Source organism: Arvicola amphibius, chromosome X (assembly GCF_903992535.2).
Source record: "Arvicola amphibius chromosome X, mArvAmp1.2, whole genome shotgun sequence".
Lineage (NCBI taxonomy): Eukaryota > Metazoa > Chordata > Mammalia > Rodentia > Cricetidae > Arvicola > Arvicola amphibius.
In genome coordinates, this window is record NC_052065.1 from 43,555,397 (window position 1) to 43,580,674 (window position 25,278).

General features: G+C 38.6%; 1 protein-coding gene across 1 annotated transcript in view; it reads left to right on the top strand.

Moving 5' to 3' along the window:
• Dmd (dystrophin) overlaps positions 1-25,278 on the top strand; it is a 1,847,711-nt gene that overhangs the window by 1,603,248 nt on the left and 219,185 nt on the right. Inside the window, 1 exon segment of the mRNA XM_038316167.1 lies at positions 3,998-4,076. Coding sequence (XP_038172095.1) covers positions 3,998-4,076 — 79 coding nt within the window.

A 25,278-nucleotide genomic window follows, 5' to 3' on the forward strand; every position in this document is an offset into this window, starting at 1 on the left:
CACTCACAACTCAGCCTCATTTTCTCCTGAGGATTTCTTAGACAGTATGAAAAAAAAGGATCTCTGATCATGGACCAATCTTCTCCTTTCTATTTCCCAACTTTCACATTCATCTCCTGATTCATTTGTTCATGAAATGATACATTCTAAATTTCTAAATATATCTTTCATCATGCATTTATGTTTGTTCTTCCATAGCCTTTCTCTGAAAGCTTATGATATCATAGTCTTAAAGACTAAGAAGAGGCCTTGTATTGGTTCGTAAAATGCACTGATGGCTAATGTTTTGTAGAGGTACACACTTGATTTGGTTTCAATATGATAAATTAACTGATAAAAACATGAAGACATTTATGGAATGTGACATATCTCTGTGATAAAGAACTTCCTTAGAATGTAAAGGCACTGGACTCAACCCAGAGCATGGCGTAAACACACAGACACACATGAATGTACACACACACACACTGAAATAGAAATTTAAAATTTAACTGCTTTCCAAATATTTACCATGTTCTATTTTAATCTTCCACAAGGCTATTAGGAGCAGACTGCAGGGAGGGGAGGAGAGAAAATATAAAGCTCAATAAAACTCAATAATAATACTAATAATAAAAGAGCAGACTGAATAAGTTTAAATATTCTCACTGCTAATTCTCCAGCTTATTAAAGTTCAGTAATAAGTTGTTTGTTGGTCATTTTGTTTGTTTTGCTTTGACAGGTGCCTGCTTTGTAGCCTAGGTTAGCTTTAAGCTTTTTATGTAGTTCAGGTTGGCCATGAGCTTGCAATCTTTCTACTTTGGCCATTTGTTGGCAAATATTATAGGATATACCACCCTACCTGGCCCGAGCAAGTTTGTTTTTTAAACCTACATGCCTCAGTTATTATACTGATAGAATTAAGGAGTACTATTACTTGTTATAGAATTGTTGTAAACATTAAATTTCAACTTGTATTTCTATATACATAGTGTTAAATAAATGTTAGCCATTTTGTTTTGTATATGATACCCTGCTCATTATACCTTATCTCTCTCCATTTATTAACCATAAGAGCAAAAATCTACAGAGACATTATACTAGTCAAAATTCCCTAGTACACTAGTGGGAGGGGAAGAGAGATGGATGATGATGGGAGAAGTGGGAGGAAGGGAGGTAGAGAGAGAGCAGATAGATGATAGAGAGAGAGAGAGAGAGAGAGAGAGAGAGAGAGAGAGAGAGACAGACAGATTTTCTTGGGAGGTCTTATGAGACTATGGAGGCTAAGAAGTTCCGTGATCCTGTGTCAGCATGCTAGAGAACCGGAACAGCTGGTGGTAGAGCGTAGCTCCAGTTCCAAAGGCAAAATAGTAAATGTCCATCACAGGGCAGCTAAAGTAGGTGACCATGACAGAAAAGAGGCTACCTTTATTGTTTCGGGGCTCCAGCTGATTTGCATAAAGCATACCCATCTTGAAGAAGGCAATCTAATTTGCAGAAACTATACATTTCAATACTAATTTCATTTTTTAAATAATTTTTAAAAATACCTTCACAGATACACTCAGAAATAATGTCTGTTCTGGGAATGATGAAATTCATACATAAAACTGACTACCACAGATATACAATCAGCATTGGTGGTTTCGTTGATATTCTTTTTTGTTTTTTCTCCCTCTGCCTCTTGCAAATTTTGAGAGAGAGAGAGAGAGATCACATACAGATACAGTATCCATTTATTTTGTCAATTAGTCATTAAACAAATATTTGCAATCACCTCCTCTGTACAGGGTTCAGGGAGTCATATAAAGGGAGGAGTGGAGATACACACATGCAAGGAGAAGCCCCTACCACCAAGAGGTTCGTGTTCTATTTTAGGAGACACTCATTCCCTTCTATTACTGAATGATATTATTCAAATGTCTCATTATAAACCATGTGCTATGAGCATGCTGCGGAAGCAATTAATTCTCACCTTGGAGATAAAAAATAAAGCATATAAACCCTATTATACTATCAGTGGGAGAGAAGGTGGCTAGGGCATTCTGGAGAGGAAAATGGCAGAATGAAACCCCCATAATATGGAATATTGCAGAACTGATGGATGTTTGGTGGTCTCGAAAGATAGAGTATGATTGCAAGAACAAAGATCTAAATCTGGGCAAACAAATCTGAAATGTTTCTAGAGTTTCCTTGTGTATAATAGTAAGGGAAATCCTGCATCATCTTGAAACTCTGCTTAATGCATCCCAACCAAAGATAGACAAAGCTAGAGAAAAAGTAAGAGAAAAATTACTAGGTATACATTAGGTATTTCATTGATATTGGAAAGTCAGTGTTGACATTAGTTTAGACTACTTGATGAGATTGAGAACTGCCTTATTTATAGATGATTCTCCACAGCACAGGAACCTAAATTCTGGTGCCTGTGGGCAATCTCTGAACATTTCCTTGTTTAGCATGGGCTGTTGACAACCACACTAAGATCCAAAGTTATTGAGGAGAATGCCTGGGGCCACCACTAATACTGAGTTGGTGAAATGCCAGATGACAAAGTATATCATTTCACACCTTCCAAAAGGTCTCCCCCTTTTCCTATAAAGAATGAAATTCAGTAAGCTTAAACAGGACAGTCTGTAAATGCATTATAGAAAAGCCTAATAGGAAAAAAGAATGACAAGCTTGATTCCATACTGCCTGGGGCATAGTTCTTATTAATTTCTAAATGCGATGAAAACTGAACTCCGAAAATTTCTTTCATCTCATTTCTTACCCCACGTTACCACAAATTAATCCTTACCTCTGCTTTTGTATTGTGTGTGTGTGGGCACGTGTGTGATTTTACATGAATGTGTGTGTAGGCGCATGTGCATACATGTGTGTATTTATGTGGGAACCTAAAAAGAACCTCAGGTGTCAGCATCATGAACACCATACACCTTCTCTGAGACAGTGTTTCTCATTGGTCTAGAAAAATCAATTAGGCACATTGACTAGCCAGAAAAACATGTGGATGCTCCTGTCTCCTCCTCCCCAGCACTACCTAGCATTATAAGCATGTACCAGTACTTTTAATTAAGTCAGTGGTTCGCAACCTGTGGGTCAAGATTCCTTTGGAAGTCTAATGACCCTTTTTACAGGGGTCAGATAACCTATGTATCAGATATTTACATTCCGATTCATAGCAGTAGCAAAATTACAGTTTTGAAGCAATAACATAATTTTATGGCTGGGGTCACCACAACATGAAGAACTGTATTAAAGGGTCGCAGCATTAAGAAAGTTGAGAACCACTGACTTGGGTTCCAGAAATCATCAAACTCAAGTACTTGGACTTGTGACTTCAAGTCCTCTATTGACTGAACTCTTTCCAATTCATGCTTTTTTAGCTTGATTTTTCTTACTGTGCTTTTTGTTTCAATTTGCTCCGTTCTCATTCGTTGAGTTGAGGCAGGGACACACTATGTAGCTCTAGATAGCTTTAATGTATGATTATCCTGCCTCTCAAGTGCTACAATTTCAGGTGTGTAATATCAGTGCCAGGCTAATTGTCATCAACATTTGCTTGTTCACTGTTAAGAATTATCACTTTATAACTAGCAATAATCTATTAAAACTAATTTAGCATTAGTCAAAAATAATCAACTAAGACTCAAAACCAAATATACCTTTACAAGATCCTATCGGCACTCACTATATCTTGTGACAATTTTCTCAGAATTTTGTAAAATAAATTATAATGTGCACTTTATTTGTGATTTCCAATAAAGGGAGCATAAAATGTATGATTGTAAAACTGTCAAAATAGAGTAAATTTTATGTGTTTGAACTTGGTTTGATAAAAATGAGTCTTGGAGACCATTTACAGTTAAGAACATATTAAAACCAGAGTTATGAATCGTTGCTTTGCTGTTCTTAGCCTTACAGACAGAAAACATCTTACCGTGAAGGGACAGTGTTTTAAGTGTTCCTCACTAAAGGTGATGAGAAAATATCATTTCTATTCTTTTCCTCCCAGGTGGCTGTGGAGGATCGGGTCAGGCAGCTGCATGAAGCCCACAGGGACTTTGGCCCAGCATCCCAGCACTTCCTTTCCAGTAAGTCATTTTCATTGTTCACTGATTAACCCACTCATTGTGTCTTGGTAGCTCAATGTTAAGGAAGGGATGATTTAACAGACATTTCTATACAATAGAGGTCTATTTCATCCTGACGTGTACCTTGGTGGAAAATGCAGCCTAGTTAGATCATTGTCTCTACTCCTCAGCTAAAACAATTGTTTCCTGTAGTTTGTTCTCCAGTACCGATTTCTTTAATGCTTTGAATATCATTACCTGTATCAACTTACTTTACAAAGCTGATCATTGTGAGTATATACTCATAACATCGCTCAATACAGGTTATTATGAGTCTAATTTGTTTTCTGTGCTTAAGATGTAGTTCAGTGCCGTGTTAATGTTAAGCAAGTGTTGTACCACCAAGCTAAATTCCTAGCCTTTGCTTTTGTAAGGGGAGGTTTCACTATGTGCCTGAAACCAACCTCAAACTCACTGTCATTTTGCCTCAGTCCCTGAAGTGCTGGAATTACAGACATGAGACACCACAGCCCTCTGTAGTTCTAAATGACAGTCATTAAATTCTTTCATCCCAATTGTTGTCTTTCCCTAATTATCCTCCCTTCACTTTAGCCTTCAGTTTTACCATTCCTTTTCTTTACCAGTTTTCATAATTTGTTCATGGAATTTTTTAGTCAATTACATTATGTTATTAATAAAATTACATGTTTTGAAATTAATTCTAATAAAGACAGCTTTAGTTTACAGAAAGTTTTACTGGAACATTCTATTAGTATAACAATGCATATCTAATTGCAACCACCTCTTTTCCTCTAATTAGTTTTGTTAAATTTTAATATCTCTATGGTTATATTGTTTCTATGGAAATGTATATATATATATATGTATTTGCTTTGTAATTTGTAAGTTATATATACATACATATAATACATTTCCATAGAAACAAGTGTGGTGTGTGTGTGTGTGTGTGTGTGTGTGTGTGTGTGTGTGTGTGTATTGGAGTACTTAAAAACCACAGTTCTACTCCATATAATTAGTATATTTTTGGTCCTATGTAATTATGCAGATGGTTTTAACATCACTTAATGCAGTTATTTTGTGATATGTAATATTTTATATATTTAATTGATTTTATTCTTCTAGACTGTCCGTGAGGTGGTTCCAGTATTAAAGTCATCTTAATGATGAGGAAATTATACTCCTTTTATTGACAATGCAATTAAGAAATCTGTTTTCACACAAGTGGTGTATATGCGAGCCAGAATTCAAATTTAAGAAAATGGCTACAGAGTCTGTTTTTAACCACTACACTGCAACTTAATTTATGTATAAGAAGGAAGTTATTCTGCAGGGTCTCCCTTCAAACAACTGATGTGTGTGTGTGTGTGTGTGTGTGTGTGTGTGTGTGTGTGTGTCTGTCTGTCTGTCTGTCTGTCTGTACCTGTATGCTATATGTAATTCTGAATGTGGGCATGTACACATGTGCATGCAGGTATGGATGTAGTGTATACACACACGCATGTGGAGACCAGAAGTCAATACTGGATGACTTTCTCTACTGCGCTCCACTTTATTTTGGAGACAGGATTTCTCACTGATCCTTAAGCTTACCAATCCATACAAAATGACAAACTAGCTAGTTCTGGAGATAGCCCTGTTTCTACCTCTATAGCACCCATTACAGAGACACCACTATTGCCAACTCTTAAGTAGCTGCTTGAAGTCTGAAGTCAGGCCCTCATGCTTGCGCAGCACACGCTTCTCCCACTGAGCCCACATCCCAGTCCCAATCCATTCTCGGATTGCTAATTTTTGTCCCTTTCTATCTTTTCTATTCTCCACTAGTTAATGGAAAGATCCATGCTCAAAAATATTCTAATGTATTAGAGTAGATATTTTCTCTTTTTTTCCAGTTGGTCATTACCTTTAACAACAAAAATTCCTAGAAAATGTTAGTATTGTTTTTATATGCATGAATAATGGATTAAGTAAGAAATAATCATAGTTTCTTGACTTGTTCTTCCCTCAGTGGTTATTTGGACAGTCTTTTAATACCACACATGACTATGATTCGAAGTTAAAAGGGGAAAGTTAAGTGGGTATTTCTTCATGAGCATGACTACAGCTTTTAGCAATGCCATTAGAAAAAATTTAAAGAGTGTAGATTGTCTTGGCAACAGTTAGACTATTTAATCTAATTAAATTTAAACGTGATAACATGCTCCTTAGTGACTCATAAACCATAAATAAAAACATCACTATTATGAATATTAATTAATCCTCAGACACCATGTATATTCATTCATACTTTCTTCTCTCTGCTCCCCCCTTAAATTCCCATGTCTCCTCCATTAAAACCTATTCCCAGAAAATGATACGTTACGCTCATTTAACACAGGTGACAAGTAAAGTTTAATGTATACTTCTCCCTGGTTATTTGCATTTTAATGGGGAAAAAAAATCCATAAGCCTGATGGATGGCTCTCTGGTGGGACAATGTCAGCCATAAGCTCTGGGCTTTGACGAACTAGGTGAAGCATCTTCACACCTTTCCTACTGAATCCTAGCACACAATCCAGAAAGGTCAGGGCTGTGGCCATGTGCACGCAGAAAGAACCTGATCTGCCTGGATGGGATCAGTCCTAGAAGTCAGAATTATTTTGAATATCCATATGGAACATCAAAATACACATAGACGCTCCACTTATGTGTGGAAAAATATGCTAAAATGTTTGAAGTCGTGTTACAGAAATAGGACAGGGAGACTAAATATGGATTGAGTCTTCATGTTATCTTCTTTCAATTCAAAGGCAATATACATTCATCTAGAAAAAATTAGAGCATAAGGGTAAGCAGGAAAGGGACAGTTATCAATAATTCCACTACTCAGATACAACACTCTCCAAAATTTAGTTCATACATTTTCTGTTTGTCTGGGTTCAAATTCTTGTCCTTTCTTTCTTCTTTTTCTTCTCTTCTCCCAGTCCAGAGATAAAACCAACAGCCCTTGTGCATGTTATCAAGGGCTCTACTACTGAGCTATAACTCTGGTCTCTTTTCCTTTTTAAATCAAGTAGAAATTTTGAAAAAGGAAGCAAGACTGATACACCAAGGCCAATCTTGACTATATAGTGAATTCCAGGCCAGCCAGGGATACACAATGAGACCTTGTCTCAAAAAAAAATAAAGTTTTATGACTTGATTTTCCCCTCGCTAATATATTAAAAATACTTTTGTTTACATATTCTATCAATAATTTTAAATAAATTTATCCATCTATTTATTTTACATCCTAGCCATAGCCTCCCTCCTCAGCCCCTCCCACATCCCCCCTCTGTTCCTACCCCCATTCCTCTCCTTCTCCGTCTCCATCCAGAATAGGGCAGGTCTCCTTGATATCAACAAAACATGACATATCAGGTTGCTGTAAGACTGAGCACCTCCTTCTGTATTGCTGAGCAAGGCAAAACAGTATGAGGAGTATAGTCCCGAAAGTCAGTAGGAGTCAGAGTCAGGCCCTGCACCCATTGGTAGGAGTTTCACTAGAGGACCAAGCTACACATCAGTAACATATATTCAGAATGCCTAGGTCTGTCCCATGTAGGCTTCCTGGTTGTTGGTTCAGTCTCTGTGAGCCCTTATGAGCCCAGGTTAGTTGATTCTGTGGGTTTTCTTGTAGTGTCCTTGATCCTTCTAGCTCCTACAATCCTTCAATTAATAATTTTGATAGCTGAACAATGTCTCCTTCTGTGGCTGTGCCAGATTTATCAAGAGAATTCTAAGGGTTTTTAATACTAAGATTATTTCAAAATGTTCACTATTGTATCCAATATTATGGTTCCTGGTCTCAGACATCTCAGATGCTCTCTGCAAGATAAATGTCTAACCACATAGCTGTGGAGTTAAACTTTGTTTTGATTTGTAAAACTTTCCATATGGATTATCAGAGTTGCGCAAGAAATTAGGTGTCTGAGGTAGAGCATCTTGGAAGTCACTTATTTTCTTTCCAGTTGTTTTCTATAAAAATAAAACAGCTTTCTTACCACATAATAAATAAAAATAAATATGTTTTAAAGTTATACCAAGGTTATACTAGAAGTGTTTGCTTTTGTGTGTGGTCATTTCTAGGCTACTAGGAATAGCAGGAGGGTGATTTCTTTTTTATTTATTTTTGCAATTTACTTTTCCATTCAAAAAATTCTACTTCCTCCCCTCCTCCCATTCCCCTCCCGCTCCCCTACTCACCCTCCTCCTTTCTCCTCCAGTCTTAAGAGAGGGCAGGGTACCCTGCCCTGTGGGAAGTTCAAGGCCCTCCCCCTCCATCCAGGCCTAGGAATGTGTGCATCCAAACAGACTAGGGTCCCAAAAAGCCAGTACATGCAGTAGAAACAAGTCCCAGTGCCATTATCAATGGCTTCTCAGTCAACCCCCATTGTCAGCCACATTCAGAGTCCGGTTCTATCACATGCTCATTCAGTCCCAGTCCAGCTGGATTTGGTGAGCTCCCATTAGATCAGGCACTCTGTCTCAGTGGGTGGACCAACCCCTTGCTGTCCTGACTTCCTTGCTCAACTTCTCCTTCCTTCTGCTCTTCAACTGGACTTTGGGAGCTCAGTCCAATGCTCCAATGTGAGTCTCTGTCTCTATCTTTATCCATCACCAGATGAAGGTTATATCATACTACAAAAGCATGTGTTCAACTATGTTCATAGCAGCATTATTTGTAATAGCCAGAACCTGGAGACAACCTAGATGCCCCTCAATAGAAGAATGGATAAAGAAAGTGTGAAACATATACACATTAGAGTACTATTCAGTGGAAAAAAATGACATCTTGAATTTTGCATGCAAATGGATGGAAACAGAAGAAAACACTATCCTGAGTGAGATAACCCAGACCCAAAAAGATGAATATGGTATGTACTCACTCATTAGTGGACTCTAGCTATAAACAAAGGACATTGAGCCTATAGTTCACAAGCCTAGAGAAGCCAAATAATAAGGTGAACCCATAGAAAAACATATATAGATCATCCTGGAAATTGGAAGCAGAGAAGATCGCCAGAAAGAAGTTGGGAGCATGGGGGTGGGGGTGGGGTATGGGAAGGGGAGATGGGGAGAGAGAAGGGAGAAAGGAAGGATTGGGGAGAGCTTGGGGGAGTGGGAGGGTTGAGACAGAGGAAGGGTATAGGAGCAGGGAAGAAGATATCTTAATTAAGGGAGCCATTTTAGGGTTGGCAAGAGACTTGGCTCTAGAGGGGATCACAGGTGTCCATAAGGATGTCCCCAGCTAGGTCCTTGGGCAGCAGAGTAGAGGGTGCCTGAACTGGCCTTGTCCCATAGTCACACTGATGGATATCTCGAATTTCACCAGGAGAGTGATTTCTGAACTTTACCAATTGCAAAGGGAAGGAAAAGGCTAGCGGGTCACAAACTAACCATGCACTTACCCACTATCAGGCTTTCTATCTCTTTGTCTCCTTACCTAGCACCAGCGTTTTTACAGATACATGCAATGAGTCTCCTTTGAGCAGCAGTCTGTTTTAGCAGAAGAGACAGACTAGCCACAGTTTCTCTTGATGACCTGGTCTTCGCTGGCCAAATAAGTTGTTTCTGTTGCCGTAGATCTGAGTGGAAATGAGAGAAAGAGAAACCTGTAAACTATGATGATGGGGTTCCCCTCTGTATGCAATGAATATGTTTTATTGCCATTGGTTAATAAAGAAGCTGCTTTGGAGTCTTGTCCTTTGACAAGCACTAACTTGTTTTTCCACCTGCTTTTAAAACTCCAAAACTCCTAATTCATTCTTTCAGCTTAAACCCAGAAAAGTGAGAAATTTGAACAGCATAGCTTCAATTATTTCATGTATTGTAATTTCAATGCAATATAAAATATATGTGATTATGAGGTTGTAGGTGCCATGATATAAGCTCTTTATGTCAGTGATCAATATCCAGTACTCATTGATGGTGTGAGTGTCTAAATATTGGCTTTTCTATACTTTTCAAGTATTCAAGAAGGCTTTCGGGTTATTTTTCCATTCTGTGGGCATCTATTCTGAATTGTACATTTTGATTTGTTTACCGAGAACAAATAAATTGTGCAAAAGATAAAAGCCCGTCAGTAGCAATTAAAAGAACTCATGGTATCTTAATATGATATAAGTTCTATAATTCCTCAGAGGAGCATTTCCCAAGCTGAGCCTCTTAAAACATTAATGTTCTATATTACTTTAATGACTGTCCCTGACGGTTACAGAAATGGACAGCCCTTCCCTGGTGGACTTCTTGGGATCTTTGGGAGTCTTTGGGATTCTAAGAAGAGGATGTAAAGACTCTGGTTCTTTTTCATATTTAGTCAACTACGGAAGCACTTTTTTTCATCTACAACAAATTTGACATTTAACAAGGCATAGAACACACTGAATCTGGAGAATGGTGGTACACACCTTTAAGTCCAGCACTTGGCAGGCTGAGGAAAAACGATCTCTATGGGTTTGAATCCAGCTTGGTCTACAAAGCAAGTTCCAGGACAGCCAGGGCTACACAGAGAAACCCTGTCTAAACCCCCCTCCAAAAGAAGTGTCTGTGATATACGTTTGTATTTAGAGCCATTAGGGAGGGTGAGTTAAAAGAATTAGCTGAGACCAACCTGGGCAACAAAGCAAATGCTTTCTCATTTAAATAAAAGGGGGAGCAGGAGACAGCTGTAATTTGTAGATATTGACTGACTAGGTTTGAATTCTCACTCAGATACCTTATAGATGACTGTACTGCCCGCCTGTACTATGTGACAGTACGGTACTTGCGGTGCCTGCACTACAGGACCATTCGCAAGCCAGGCAAGGGCCTGGAGATTTAAACACACAAAGACACACAGACAGAGACACAGGTCATCCTTGAAACAGGAATGCCCCCTTTATTGTGTCCAGGGGCAGCTTATATAGGATCCTTAACTGAGAGCCACGCCCCAGCCAAACCCACCAGAAACCACTCCCCTGGCATCAGGAACTCCTGAGGGTCTCGTTGTCAGAGCAGCTACAAGCTTAACACGTTATTTACAAGAAATTCAGGATCTGGGGGTTCACAGCTCCCAACACATGATTTAATGTCTCCTTAATTATTATTTAAAACTTTGGAAAAATAACGCATGCCCATATTTCATCAATGTTTACAATATAAGTTTTCATATATGCTTCAGCAGCTGCTATACCAAAATGCATTTTAGTACCAGTAGGATTTTGAGTTCAGTCAAGTACAGTAACATTAAGAATATCAAATTGCTAATATGTATTGAACCCTTAGAAAAGTTCCTGGGACAAATTAATTGCTACACTTGTGTTTGCTACTTATGTTAGCTTATTATCATGATTGCTTTCATCTTGGCAGTTGAACCATTTAGATTCAAATTTCTCACACAATATTATTTATCATCTTGCATTTGAATCTCAACGTGAGTAGCTAATATCACCTCTAAACATGTATCTAATGTGAAAGTCCAATGCCTCAAACATTATAAGGTCTTAATAATTATCTTTGTAATTAATGAACAGATGGAAAACTCAATGGGAATACTCTAATTGCTTAATCTTGGAGATAACAATATTCTTCTAGGATGATACCTGGATATTTGATAGGCATTCAATAAATACAGAATGAATTAATTCTTATCACAAAAATGATAAGCGATAATAAAATTATTCCTGATATTGTTAATCCACAGTGTTCTGAAAATTTAACATTGTAACTTCATACAGCTGACACTAAATATATAATATGATTTTTGTGTTCTTAGGAAGGACTATAGCATTCATATCTTTATGTGGTCATTTTTACAAAAGTATTCTGTGCCACATTAAATATTAAGGGACAATATTGTCTTCAAAATTATGGCATGATCACATTTTATGTTAAAAATAAAACAACAGAAAATAATTCACAGAAAGACAGAAAATAAAAGTACATCCAAATGTAAATAGTTATTGTCTTTTCTTTGTACTTTGCAGCTTATTTATTATGAGCACATAATATTTTCATAATGGAAAAAACACTAAAGATAAAATTTTTATACTTCAGCTTTTAACCCGATGATCTCTTTAAGTATGATACTCTATTGGTGGCAAAGAAAAATGAATTTCTTTTTTGTTATTTATTCTGAATGTAAAAGCTGTGAACTCCATTGAGTAACCTTTCTGATCACAGATCATGAGACACTGTAAAAAGAAAGAACTGATCAGTTATTTTTTGTAGGTGTTATAATCTTAATTGTCTTAATAATATCCCTGCTTAATTCGTTTTCTCTCGTCAGTGAAGCCATGCTTTTATAACTTCCCCTTGATAAATGGAGCAAAATAATTTGTTTCCATCTTGAAAGCCACCAATTTTTTACCCTCAACTCCCTTCCTTACATGCTTAATTTTTTTTCAAAATAGAATAAACAAGGCATGCATGGTGATACATGCCTTTAATCATAGCACTTAGAAGGCAGTGACACATGAGTTTCTGTGAGTTTGAGACTAGCCTGATCTACCCAGTGAGTTCTAGGCTAACCAGGTACAATAATTAAGTCCTATCTCAAATAAAGTGCAGGAGGGGCCAACACACCTTTAAACGTATCCAGTAATACTGCCATTCATCTAATAATCTCCCAACTTATGTTTATATGCTATAATGGTAACCACTCATCAAAGCTTCTCCAGGACTTTTCAGACTCAAGCCGTGAAATAGTCCAATTCCAGAAAATATTGTCAGTTCTGGGCAAATCAGAATAATTAAGCATTTTAGACTTTGAGAAATTTCCACATAAGTAGCATTTAGGTTGGGGCTCCTTATAGAAGCAATTTGTTTAGAGAATTCTCTCAGATGAAGGGGGGAAGGAGGGAACATGTTTGTGGCATGAGGATGTCTGTGGTATGAGTGTGAATCAAACCAAAAAAAAAAAAAAGAGGTTGAGACTAACTTCAGTCTGACCCCATAGGAGACTCTGGAAGCCACATTGCACCACAGAGTTGGAAGCAGCTTAGGAACAGGACTAGCCATTCACAGATTTCTGTAGACTTAGCTGTGACAAGGCAGCTCCCGTTTGGCTGCATGACGTTCTATTAGTTGCATGCTGCTTGGACAAAATACATAACAGAACCATCGTGAGAAAGGGCCCGTTTTGCATGGTAGGTACGTCATGGCAGCAGGAGCCTGAGGCAAGTGATTGCATCACATCTGCAGTCAGAAAGCAGAGTGAGACAAATGCCTGTGCTCATCTCAGTGTCTCCTTTTCATTCGGTCCTGGACCTCAGCCCCACGGAATGAAACTGCCCATAGTCCAGGACCCCGGCCCCATGGAATGAAACTGCCCATAGTCCAGGAACTCAGCCCACAGAATGAAACTGCCCATATTTAGGACAGGTCTTCCCATCTCAACCTAATCGGAATGATCCCACAGAAGTATGTCCAGAGGTTTATTTTCATCATGATAAGGTGAACCACCACGGACATTATTTACTGAAAATATCAGTAGATCCTTATTAGCTATCCAACACCCAGACGCCCTAGAGATACATCATTCAGCATGGCCAAAGGAATCCAAGTGGAATACGAATAGTGACCTCATCTAGTCTTTGTGAAGCTACTGTTATAGTCTATACAGCCTTCTGTTTAAAACTACAATGTGGCTTTAAGCTTTATCACTAGTCGTTGCTACTTCATCTTATAACTACAAGAAAATGTCTGAGAGCATGGCAGTCAGCACACAAATGCCTAGGTCTTTTTTATTTCATCTCCCTTGTGACAGATTCCCCTGGGAGTTTTTTCATGATGACCTGGGGTAAGGGAGACTAGTGTTAGACTTCTGAATCATTTTCATGACATGGTCACTATTTTAGTGGAATGGTAGCTCTAAAAGGTATAATTTTACACTTCCCAGAAAATAAAAGCATTTGTGCCTTTGGCCTAGGGTACTATTTTGTCATCTGTCCCAGAATACAAAGTTTTGCACAGCAGAAATGGTAGAATCACATCCCTGTGGGCAAAAATCATTACTTTCATTTTTCCATTTGGATGTTTTCCATTTTCAGAAAACAACCAGTTTGAGATTGCAAAATACTTTCTCGTGAGAACTTTGAGGTGAGGACAAAAGGCATTTTGTTCTTTTATAGAATTACATAAACTGTTTCTTATTTAAAACTCCTCTTCTGGATTTTTAAATAGATTTTCACATATATGCAATGAAAAACTCATCTTTATTTCAGTCAGCTGCAGGTATTTCTGTGTTATTTGGTATGTTTCCGTAAGACTCTAAGGAATGGGAATGTGTTTATGTGATGAGAGTCATAGTTTCAGAATGCAGAGATGCCAAAAGAAGAACAGGATCTAGGACTGTTGGAATGGGCCAATAACCCAACCACTCAGGAGCATGAAGTAGGTAGATCAGAGGGCTAAGAACTGCCTGGACTAAGGAAGGAGTTCAAGGCAACCCAGGAAATTTGGTGAGAGCTTATTCTCAAAATCAAAAGGGAGGAGAAGCCTGGGGTCAAATCTCAGTGGTAGAGTGCTTTTCTGGGAAAAAAAAACAAAAACAGAAAGAGCACAACAGAGCACAGTTGTTTCTCTGTGTGTATATTTTTGGGTAAACTTTTTACCTTATCATAACCTTTCTCATCTAACAAAAATAAATCTTCTACTTATTTTTTACCATTTTTGGGACAGGGGCTATTTAATTTAGTACTGGCTGTCCTGGAACTCTCTATGTAAATGAGGCTGGCCTTAAACTCACAGACATGTGCCTGCCTCTGTTTCCTGAACACGCTGATAAAAGGAAAACAAGTGCCTCTTTCCCTACAATTTTTGCTTCTTTGCGAATTGTTTTCTTCTTTTGTGCTGACATTTTATTCATTCCCTCACTTTTATTCCATCTGTGTTTATCCATGTATGGTGTGATCAGACACTCCAAAGGAACAACATCTCAGCTGGTCAGCTCTTTTATATCCATCTAAGAGTGAGACACAGGCTTAACTATAAACCAGTCATCCTGACCTAGACACTATGACATTTTGAGCCAGGTAATTGTTGGGAATTGCCCTCTGTATTAACCCTGACAACTGATCTCTCGCCTCTGTCTATTGCATAGCAATAAGACCTTTCCTCTTCTGCTGTAACAAACAAAACTGTCTACAGACATTGTGAAATGTCTCCTCAAGACTAAAATTGTCCTCGATTGGAAACTTTACTCTTATTTATTATCTGTTTACTTTGAAACATGATCTCACCCTGTAACCCACATTGGCCTAAAACTCACTATCTGGTCCAGGCTGGCCTCAAACACATAGCAATCTAACTACCTCATCCTTCCATATGCTTAGATCACGTGTATATGGCAACATGCATAAAAAGCACCACTCTTACTTATCAGTCTCTGAACAATTTATGAACATGGAAGTGGGGAATCATATAGAATATGCTTGTAAAATAATTTAAGACTATATTTCTGCCCTCTTATCACCATCCTCAACAACACACACACACACACACACACACACAAGTGAATCGAAATACTCTCCACCTGACAGTCTCCAGGCAGTATCTAAGATACCTTGCTGAGCAGACTTTGAGCCTGACTGACATGAAGTTGCATGTCCTTGTCTTAATAAGAGTTTCTATTGTGAAGAGACACCATGGCCATGGCAACTCTTATAAATGAAACTATTTAATTGGGGTTGGGTTACAGTTCAGAAGTTTAGCCCATTAATATCATGCTAGGAAGCTTGACAGCATAAGGCAGACATGGAGCTGGAGAGGTAGCTGAGTTATGGATCTGGGTAGGCAGGCAGTGGGGAGAGTCAGTGAGCCTCTATGCCTGGCTTGAGCTTCTGAAACCTCGAAGCCCACCCTCCAGGGATACATTTCCTTCAATCACACCTATTCCAACAAGGCCACACCTCCTAATAGTCCTGCTCCTTATGGGCTTATGGGGGCCGTTTTTATCCAAACCACCACAGTACTCTATAGACAGATTTTGATTAATATGAGAAAAAAATACCTACAGAAGCCTAACTGTAACACAGCCTGCAGGGTCAACTGAAATTGTCTTTAGCTTGTTTCCAGACATTCCTACTCCCCTTACTCCCTTCTCCTCTTGTCCTCAGTTGTTAACCCTAGTGATACACTTTAAGAACCATCACGTTCTCTAAATTTTATATTAGATTCAACTTCTTAGGGAAACTCACTTATGAGTGGACAAGGAAACCGATAGACTATGGATGCTTCAAGGTGATTTGATTTCTTCTCTTTCATCATGAGGTTGATGAATTGTGTCCATTGTAAGTACTGCTGATCATTATTTAAGGTGTTTGGCCTCTTTCTCCATAAATAGGTACAGTCTTTGGGTGCAGTGGAAAATTGCATCAGTGTCTTGCCTTACAACTTGAGCTCAGCAGTAGTCACACCAATGAAAGGAAAGAGTTAGAATAACGAATGGTGTATTTAAAAGGTCATAATAGGAAATTGGGCAGAGAGTGAGCATCATAGGCTAAAGAGCATACATATTGCTTTTTTAAATCAATTTTGTCCTAAAGTAACTTTTTTTTTTTTGGTTTTTCGAGACAGGGTTTCTCTGCAGCTTTAGAGCCTGTCCTGGAGCTAGCTCTTGTAGACCAGGCTGGTCTCGAACTCACAGAGATCCGCCTGCCTCTGCCTCCCGAGTGCTGGGATTAAAGGCGTGCGCCACCACCGCCCGGCTTAAAGTAACTTTTATACACTTGCAGGATATACCTTGAATGAATAATGGGGTACTTTAAAGGCTCTTCCCACTCTGATACACTAGAAAAGAACACAATCTTGTGACTAGTCAAATGGCCTAAGAAGTTAGTAAGCTTTGCTTTATCTTATCTCAGATAAGAATTGATTCGGCACTCAACAGTAACTGTTGAGTGACCAATATAAATCAAATTCTATTCTAGAAACTGGGGGGGGAAAAGCTGTAAACAACACAAAGTTTCTATATCATAGAAATTAAATTTTAATAAAATGTGAACAATTATATTATGATGAGGTTGATCAAAAAGAGTAAAGGGGCCAAAGGGATGAAGGAAGAATTTTTTTAAGTTTTGAAATCATGATATAATTACATAATTTCCCTCCTCAAACTCCTACCATATACCCTCTTGTTCTTTATAAAATTCATGCCCTCTTCTTCTTTAATTTTTAATTTATATTTCTAAATTCATAAACACAACCTGCTTAGTTATATAATCTTACCTATATGTATATAATCTCAGTTGGTACTGAATAGGCAATTTGGGATTTTTTTCCCTTGGGAAGATAATTTCTCCCACTCTAAGCATTGAAGGAATGAACTTTAGAAGGAGAAGGATTAGATATGAAGAGATTGGGGTAGAAAAGCAAGAGCACAACCAACTTACTTACTATTCTATTGCTATGAAGACACTATAACTAAGACAAGTCTTATAAAGGAAATCATTTAATTGGAAGCTTGCTTACAGTTTCAGATGTTTAGTTCATTGATGTAGCTTTTTTTTCACTTTTTGGGGGCCCACCACCCAGCTCCAAAATAATCACATGGAGTCTTATTCTTACTTACGAATTCTTGGCCTTAGCTTGGCTTGTTTCTAGCCAGATTTTCTAACTTAACTCTAATTATCCCATTTCTCTTTAAGTACATTTTGCTTTCTAGACTTTCTTTATTCTATATATACATATATATTCTATATCTATTTATATTTCTTTATTCTATATATCTTTCTTTTCTTCTTACTCTGTGGTTGGCTGTGTGGTTGAGTGGGTGGCCCCTGGCATCCTTCACTCTTTTTCTCGCTCCTCACTCTTCTCTCATGTAGCAGGAGGAATGGGCTGCTTGTCGTCCCGGCCACCCGGCTATCTTACACCCAAAATAATCACACAGAAACTGTATTCATTTAAACACTGCCTGGCCCATTAGCTCTAACTTCTTATTGGCTAATTCATACATCATAATTTAACCTATTTCTGTTAATCTGTGTATCGCCACGTGACTGTGGTTTACCAGCAAGATTCTAACCAGTGTCTTGTCTCAGGCAGGAGATCCATTGCATCTGCCACTCTGCCCTTCTTCCCAGCATTCAGTTCTGTCTACTGCACCTACCTAAGTTCTGTCCTATCAACTAGGCCAAGGCAGTTTCATTATTCATTATCCAATGAAAGCAACACATAAACAGAAGGAACTCCTACACCAATCTCATGTCTAGATTTTTCATCCTTCTTTATTCTTTCTGCCTGGCAAGCCCTCCTTATCTGTCTCCTGGCTAGCTATTGGCCACTCAGCTCTTTATTAGACCAACCAGGTGTTTTAGTCAAGCAGTGTAACACAGCTTTACAGAGTTAAACAAATGCAGCATAAAAGACTGTAACATATCTTTGTATCATTGAACAAATATTCCACAGCATAAATGAATACAACACATCTTACACTAATGTTCCACAACTTGTTGTCATCGTCATGGGAATCATGGCAGCATGCAAGAACAGTGTTGAAGAAGTAACTGAGAATGTTATATCCTGATCCAAAGGCAGAAAGAAGAGAGCAGCAACTCTGGGCCTGGTTTGGGCTTCTGAAACTTCAAAGTCTACTCCCCATGACTCGTCTTCTTCAACAAGGCCACACCTTTTCCAACAAGGTCATACCTCCTTCTAAACCTTCTCAAGCAATTCCACTCCCTGGTGTCTAAACATCCAAATATGTGAGCCTATGGAGGCCATTCTCATTCAAAGCACCACAAGTGACCTAGAGAGATAGACAACGTGTCTCTGGCAGATGAAGTGACCTAGACAGGAGCAAAGTGTTTCTGGCGGATAAAACAGTAAAGCTAAAGATATCAAAATGGGATCCTGATTAGAGGGTTTGAGGACTGACCAGGCAGCAAGTGCGACTGAAGCCAAGAAACAAGATGACAAATGTTCAGTTAGTGAAGGACCAAGGGTCACTAGGTACAAGCTTATTAGCTGTGTCCTCAGTCTTTGGAACTACTTCTTACTGAGAATAAAAAGCTTTAGTTTCTGTACCATTCTTACTTGTTGTACCTGTGTCATTCACTCATTCATATATAATTCAAATTCCCTAAGCACTTGAAATATAGTGATGAGGACCTGGGGACATAGATCGGTACTACAGCACATTTTCCCTGAGGCTATACCTAAATTTGAGTTAGTAGGTAAATCTTACTAGCTCAATCTTTACTCAACTCAATGTGACAGACTTTTATGGCTCTCCATGGGAGTCCTCACCCACTCTGAGGAGTGGATGGTGGGTGGGGTGGGGAGAAGGTAGGAGGAGTGGGTGGATGGATGGAAGGGAGAGGGAACTAGGATTGAATGTAAAATAAGATTGTTTTAAAAGTAAATAAAGCCGGGCGATGGTGGCGCACGCCTTTAATCCCAGCACTCGGGAGGCAGAGGCAGGCGGATCTCTGTGAGTTCGAGGCCAGCCTGGTCTACAAGAGCTAGTTCCAGGACAGGCTCCAAAAACCACAAAGAAACCCTGTCTCGAAAAACCAAAAAAAAAAAAAAAAAGTAAATAAATAAGAGAAATCTAGCAAAGAATGTTTCAAATTGTTTGGTCCTTGATTTCAATTAGCAAGAGTCACAAGACTCATTCAGCAATGAGAAATTAGGTTCTTCCTTCTACTTAGCCATTCTGATATGATGAATATCTCCCTTTGCAATCTTATGAGTTGTCTCCTTATAGCCCTTTTGTTCAGAAAGGGAACTTCTTATGTATGTATAATGAGTATAAATATAGGTTTTAGAGAGTGCTAATATTTTAATGAGATAGAAATAGACAGACAAGGGACAGAATAATTGAAGGGTTAGTCAACATGGGGGCAATATGATGTGGAAAGAAAAAGTCTGAGTAAGAAATGTCTGGGAAAAAATACAAGAAGCATGGAAAGAGCTCATTTGCTGTGAGTTAAAGACAAAAAGGGATTTGTTCTCAAAAAGTAAAATGTGAATTTGTCTTAATCTTTTTTCTATTGCAATAAGAAATAGCTTGAAGGTGGCTATTCTATAAAGAAAGGGAGTTTGGCTGTATCAAGTAGTAGGCAGCAGCACCATGTTGAAAGATGTACAAAAGGGATCACATGGCAAGACAGGAAGCCACCTAGAAAAAGGATCAGGCTTTCTTCTTCATGAAAAAATTCTTACTGTAAGAGGTTTAGAGAAATGGCTCAGCAGGTAAGAGCATTGGTTTCTCTCCCAGATGACCTAGGCTCAATTTCTAGCACCCAAATGGTAACTCAAAACCATCTGCAACTCCAGTTGCAACAGATCCAATGCCCTCTCTGGCACCATGAGTATGAAGCATGTGGTTTTACAAACAACCATGCAGGCAAGATGCAAATATACATTAACATACACATGTGCATGTGCATGTGCACACACACCCACATACACCTTTCTATCTTAGCCAGCCATGGTTGTGCATGCCATTAATCCCAGCACTCAGGAGGCAGAGGCAGGCAGAATCTGGCAGATATCAGTGGGTTTTTAGCCTAACCTGGTCCACATAGTGAGTCTAGGTCAACCATAGTCACATATTAAAAGCCTGTCTCAAAATATCAAATCTTGCAATTTGGAAAACAAACCAGGGTCCCAAGACAATTAATTTAGTCTTTTTAGAGATCAGTACATTTGACCCAACTCCCCAACTCACCAAGCCCTACCTTTTAAAGTTTCTATTACCTCAATAAAATGCCACCCTGAGGACCAAACCTGTACCATATAAATCCTTACAAGTCAAACTAAAGCCAAAACCTCACAGTTTGTGTTGTAGAAGCTGACCTAATTTAGCTATCACAGCAAAGAAACTAATTCAAAAGATGTGGTCCTGAAGGCCTGGAGTAGAAACATCAATTAAAGATGTTAAGGAAAGAGAAAATTTCAAATAGAATCTTCAGTTATTTATGGAGCCTAGCACAAAAATCTCACAAGAACTTTGCTATCTTAATACAAAATAAGGATGGGAAGGCTTACATTTTAACTAGGATAGTACATAATTTCTGAACAGTGTTTTTCACATAAAACCCTATACATACCAATTTAAAGAGAAAAAACGAAGAAATTGGGGACTTTAATTTAAAATTCAGCACTGGATACTGGAATTAAAATTAATTTTTAAGTCTGTAAATATTTACCAATTTGCTTTGTATTTCAAGACAACAGTAGTGTCACGTGAAAAGAGACAGTTTAGTTTCATAGCTGATAGAACATCCGAATGCTGAAAGGAAGATTTTTCTCCTTTCATCTTTTACTACTCTTGAGTAATGAATAATTGTTTTTGAAAAGACAGAAAATGGCTAGAAAAAGAAGAGGGATTATTTTCTTGCATTACTCACTGGGCACATGCTTTGATGGTCAGTACTGAGAGTCTGTTTCCTTTTCATCATTACTGGGATTCTTCACACTAATGATAGATTAGTTCATTAGATAAACATCCTGATAACTCACCATTTAATGATAATATTAAAATAGAAATAAATAAGTGATCCTGTGTGCTGACACTGAGGTTTCTCACAACAGCCATACAAAATGGCATTCTCAGAAGAGAAAACAGGTTGGGCGTCATATCCAGGTTCATACTTGTGGGCAGAATGGATGATCAGCTGTAAAACAGAGGCTTGCAGTGACAAGTTAGTGGACCCCAAATGCTTCAACACTACAGACTAGTGGGAAAAATCTCCTTTCATCCTCAAGTGCAAGTAGAGGAAATGACCAAACAGATGGGGGGACTTTGAATTCTGTTCTCATGCTCGTGGGTCTAGCTAAAGCCAGACTGGAAAGCTCTGTCTGCTTCATGCTGCAGGTTGGAGGGGCTTGTCTCAAGACTGGGAATTCAGTTTAAATTATTTCTAAAGATATTTGGGATTGAGACCCATGGTGAAGGAGTAGAAGCCAGCACCTGGGGTATGTTCTCCTGGCAGATTGCCAGCACACAAGAGAACAAACCTCTGTCCACACAGCATATCTTCTAAAGCAAGTGAAGTGTGTGAATCGAGGCCAAGGTATTGACATAACACACTGTTCACCAGGAAAGACTCTGACTAGAGTATGCACATTTAATTCCTTTACAATGAACTAAGGAATTGGACCCCAATTCAGACCATCCCATTCACTGTTTGCTTTAATTACTGTCTTATCCTTCGATCTTTCTCAGTCTTTTCATCTTGGTTCTAAATGAGTATATATATATATATATATATATATATATATATATATATACTCATTTATATATATCACATCACTTGTAGTCATTTGATTTTTAATATCTGAGCTACTCCCCACTGTCTTGGGTTTCCAATTTTACTTGCCTTGAAATTTCCCTGGTGCCTAATCCAATAGCACTCACACAGAGAGCATTCAGCAAATGGTGGTGACTGTCTGCCGTCTTTTAAAAGCACATCTGGAGCGACTCTAAAGGCACCTGGCAATACTGCACTGACTTGTTAGCAACCTAACTTCACCCAGATGGCTCCAAGACTGCAGCCACTATTACCTGAAGGAAAAGCCTCTGGTAATGTCATCACCTGGCTGGCTTCGAATTGATTCAGAAATAGCACAAGCAGAAGTTGGACAGCACTCCATACAGATACCCACTCACCTATATCTGACCTGTGGAGCTTGATTTCTTCCTTACTTTCTGAATGACCATGGTGAGGGTCTAGATGCAGTTCTGTGAGTCTGTCTGAAGGATGCTTGCTTTCATGAATCACGCCAGCTAATATCGGTTATTAGATTGGTGAACCGCTGCAGCCAGCAGCACTAGATATTATTAGATAGTGTTATCTTTGCAACTCAGTCACCTCGCCAAGTAGTTTTGCCTGAACTCTTGACTTCCCAGATCAAATTTAAGCCCGATGCTCTAAATGACTTGGCTATCTACTGACAAATCCCATGGTGTGCTATTCTGCTCACCACGTGTGATGGCCTCAGAGCTCTGTGTTATCTGTCTGACAGCTCATATAATATTTACAGGTTGTTATTCGTGAGGAATTTTAGTTAGCCATAAAGATTTTCACAGCTATGGCAGACATTAGAGGTCTCATTCATCACTCTTGTGACCTTCCCCTCTGGAATGTAGCCCATCTGTCTCTGCTGTTGAAATCTTTATGGAAAATCAGCCCATCTTTGAAAGTTTAGTAAGTGATCCTAAACTTTTCACTGATGCTTTACTTTTGATATATGACAGAGACATACAAAGCACTATGCTTATTTAAATTTAATGTTTTTAAATGTGTTAACTTTAACTCAGCCTTTCAAATGAGTGACGGAAAACTTACAGGAACTATATGTGTCACATGAAATGAAAACAGGAGCTGTAGAGAAAGCAATTGCAAGGGGAAATGATACATAGACATACTTGCAGATTAATAACTACATGAAAACTCAAACGGTGCATTACAGTCTTGGTGATGGCTCCCGAAATTTGAAGTCGTGGAAATAAGCCTTTCATGTAACTGAATATCACAAGAAAGACCTCATCTGAAAATGCAGTAAAAGCCTGGCCTGGATGGGTTGGCATGCAGAGCAGGAGAGAAGGAATAAACCACTCTAATATTGTCCCTATTCACTTAACATTTTCCTAGCTTCAAATTCAGTTTTTCAAATGCTTGATCAGAGCCTAGACCAGATACTTCCCCTCAATATGCTCCCTTGTTCAGTGCATAGGATCAAATACCTCCTCTCCTTCAAAAACTTCAGTCTGTTGAATCACAGTTGTTCACACTCACTACCTAGAATTTCTTTGTGATTAACTCTACCTTATTCACTCTACCTTATTTAAGTGTCTGTATTGTGATGTGGTTGTGGTTCAAGTGCCACCAGAGTGTGGGGATATACTCCCCACATCTTCTCCAATGTTGGACAGTATACTCATCCTTTTATTTTTATTCTTTTTAAGTTTTATCATGATAAGAAAGATATACAAAATTATGTACATTCAATGTATACAATGGAGTGAATTTGAATACTTACACCGATCGGTGATCCTATCACTCCAGAGATAAAGGAAACAAACATGTATAACCTTCAGTGTTCCTTAGATACCTTTTGTTTTTAAATGTATTGGAGACATTTAACTTGAGGTCTTCCATCTCAAAATTTTAACACTGTACTATTAAATGTAGAAACTGTACTATACAGCTTGACTCTACAGGCCATTCATATAAGACAACTGAATTATTGTACCCATTAAACAGCAACACTCCATCCCTCTCCCTCCCTGCCCGCCGCCTCAGTTACCAACACTCTATTTTGTCTCTTTACTATGTATTTATCTTTGCAAACCATCCTGAACATGCCTCATCTTGTCTATGAGGCTAAGTACTGTCAAATATCCTATACATGTAGAATAGTACATGGTGTAGGAGGTCCTTCTGTTTATGTGTTGCTTCCATTGGTTAATCAATAAGGAAACTGCTTGGCCTGATAAAGCAGAACTTAGGTAGGCGGAGAAGACAGAACTGAATTCTGGGAAGAAGAGAGCAGAGTCAGAGAGCCACCATGGAGACACCAGGTCAGACATGCTAAATCTTTCCTGGTAAGGCACGACCTCGTGGTGAACAGAGATTAATAGAAATGGGTTAAATCAAGATGTGAGAGTTAGCCAATGGGAGGCTAGAGCTAATGGACAAGCAGTGTTTCAATTAATATAGTTTCTGTGTGATTATTTCGGGTGTAAGCTAGCAGGTGGCCCGGACCAAAAGCAGGCCCTCTCTTCTTCCTGTAACAAGTACAATTAGGGACATGTCTTCAAATTCTATCTACACTGTCATAAATGATAGATTTTCATTCATTTGTGTCTGATTGTTTTATGAGGCAGTGTCCCACTATATAGCACAGGCTGACCTCAAACTCGTGAATGTCCTCCCTCAGCCTCCTAAGTGACAGGATTCTAAGTGTACACTATCAAATCTGGTGATTTTCTTTTCTGCTGATTTGTTTGTTTGTTTGTTGTCAAATTGATAAAAGCTAGGGCCATCTGAGAAGAGGTAACCTTACTAGAGAAAATGTCTCCATAAGATTGACCTGTACGCACTTATTATTGAGAAGAGGAATTGCCTAATCTCCCAGCAGCTTTCCATACCATGACTGGCATCACCATGGGAGGGCCCGCCTGATAAACAGGAGGAGGAGTGGCTGGGGGAAGAGAAGGGAGGAGGACTTAAGGAGAGGAGGGAAAACT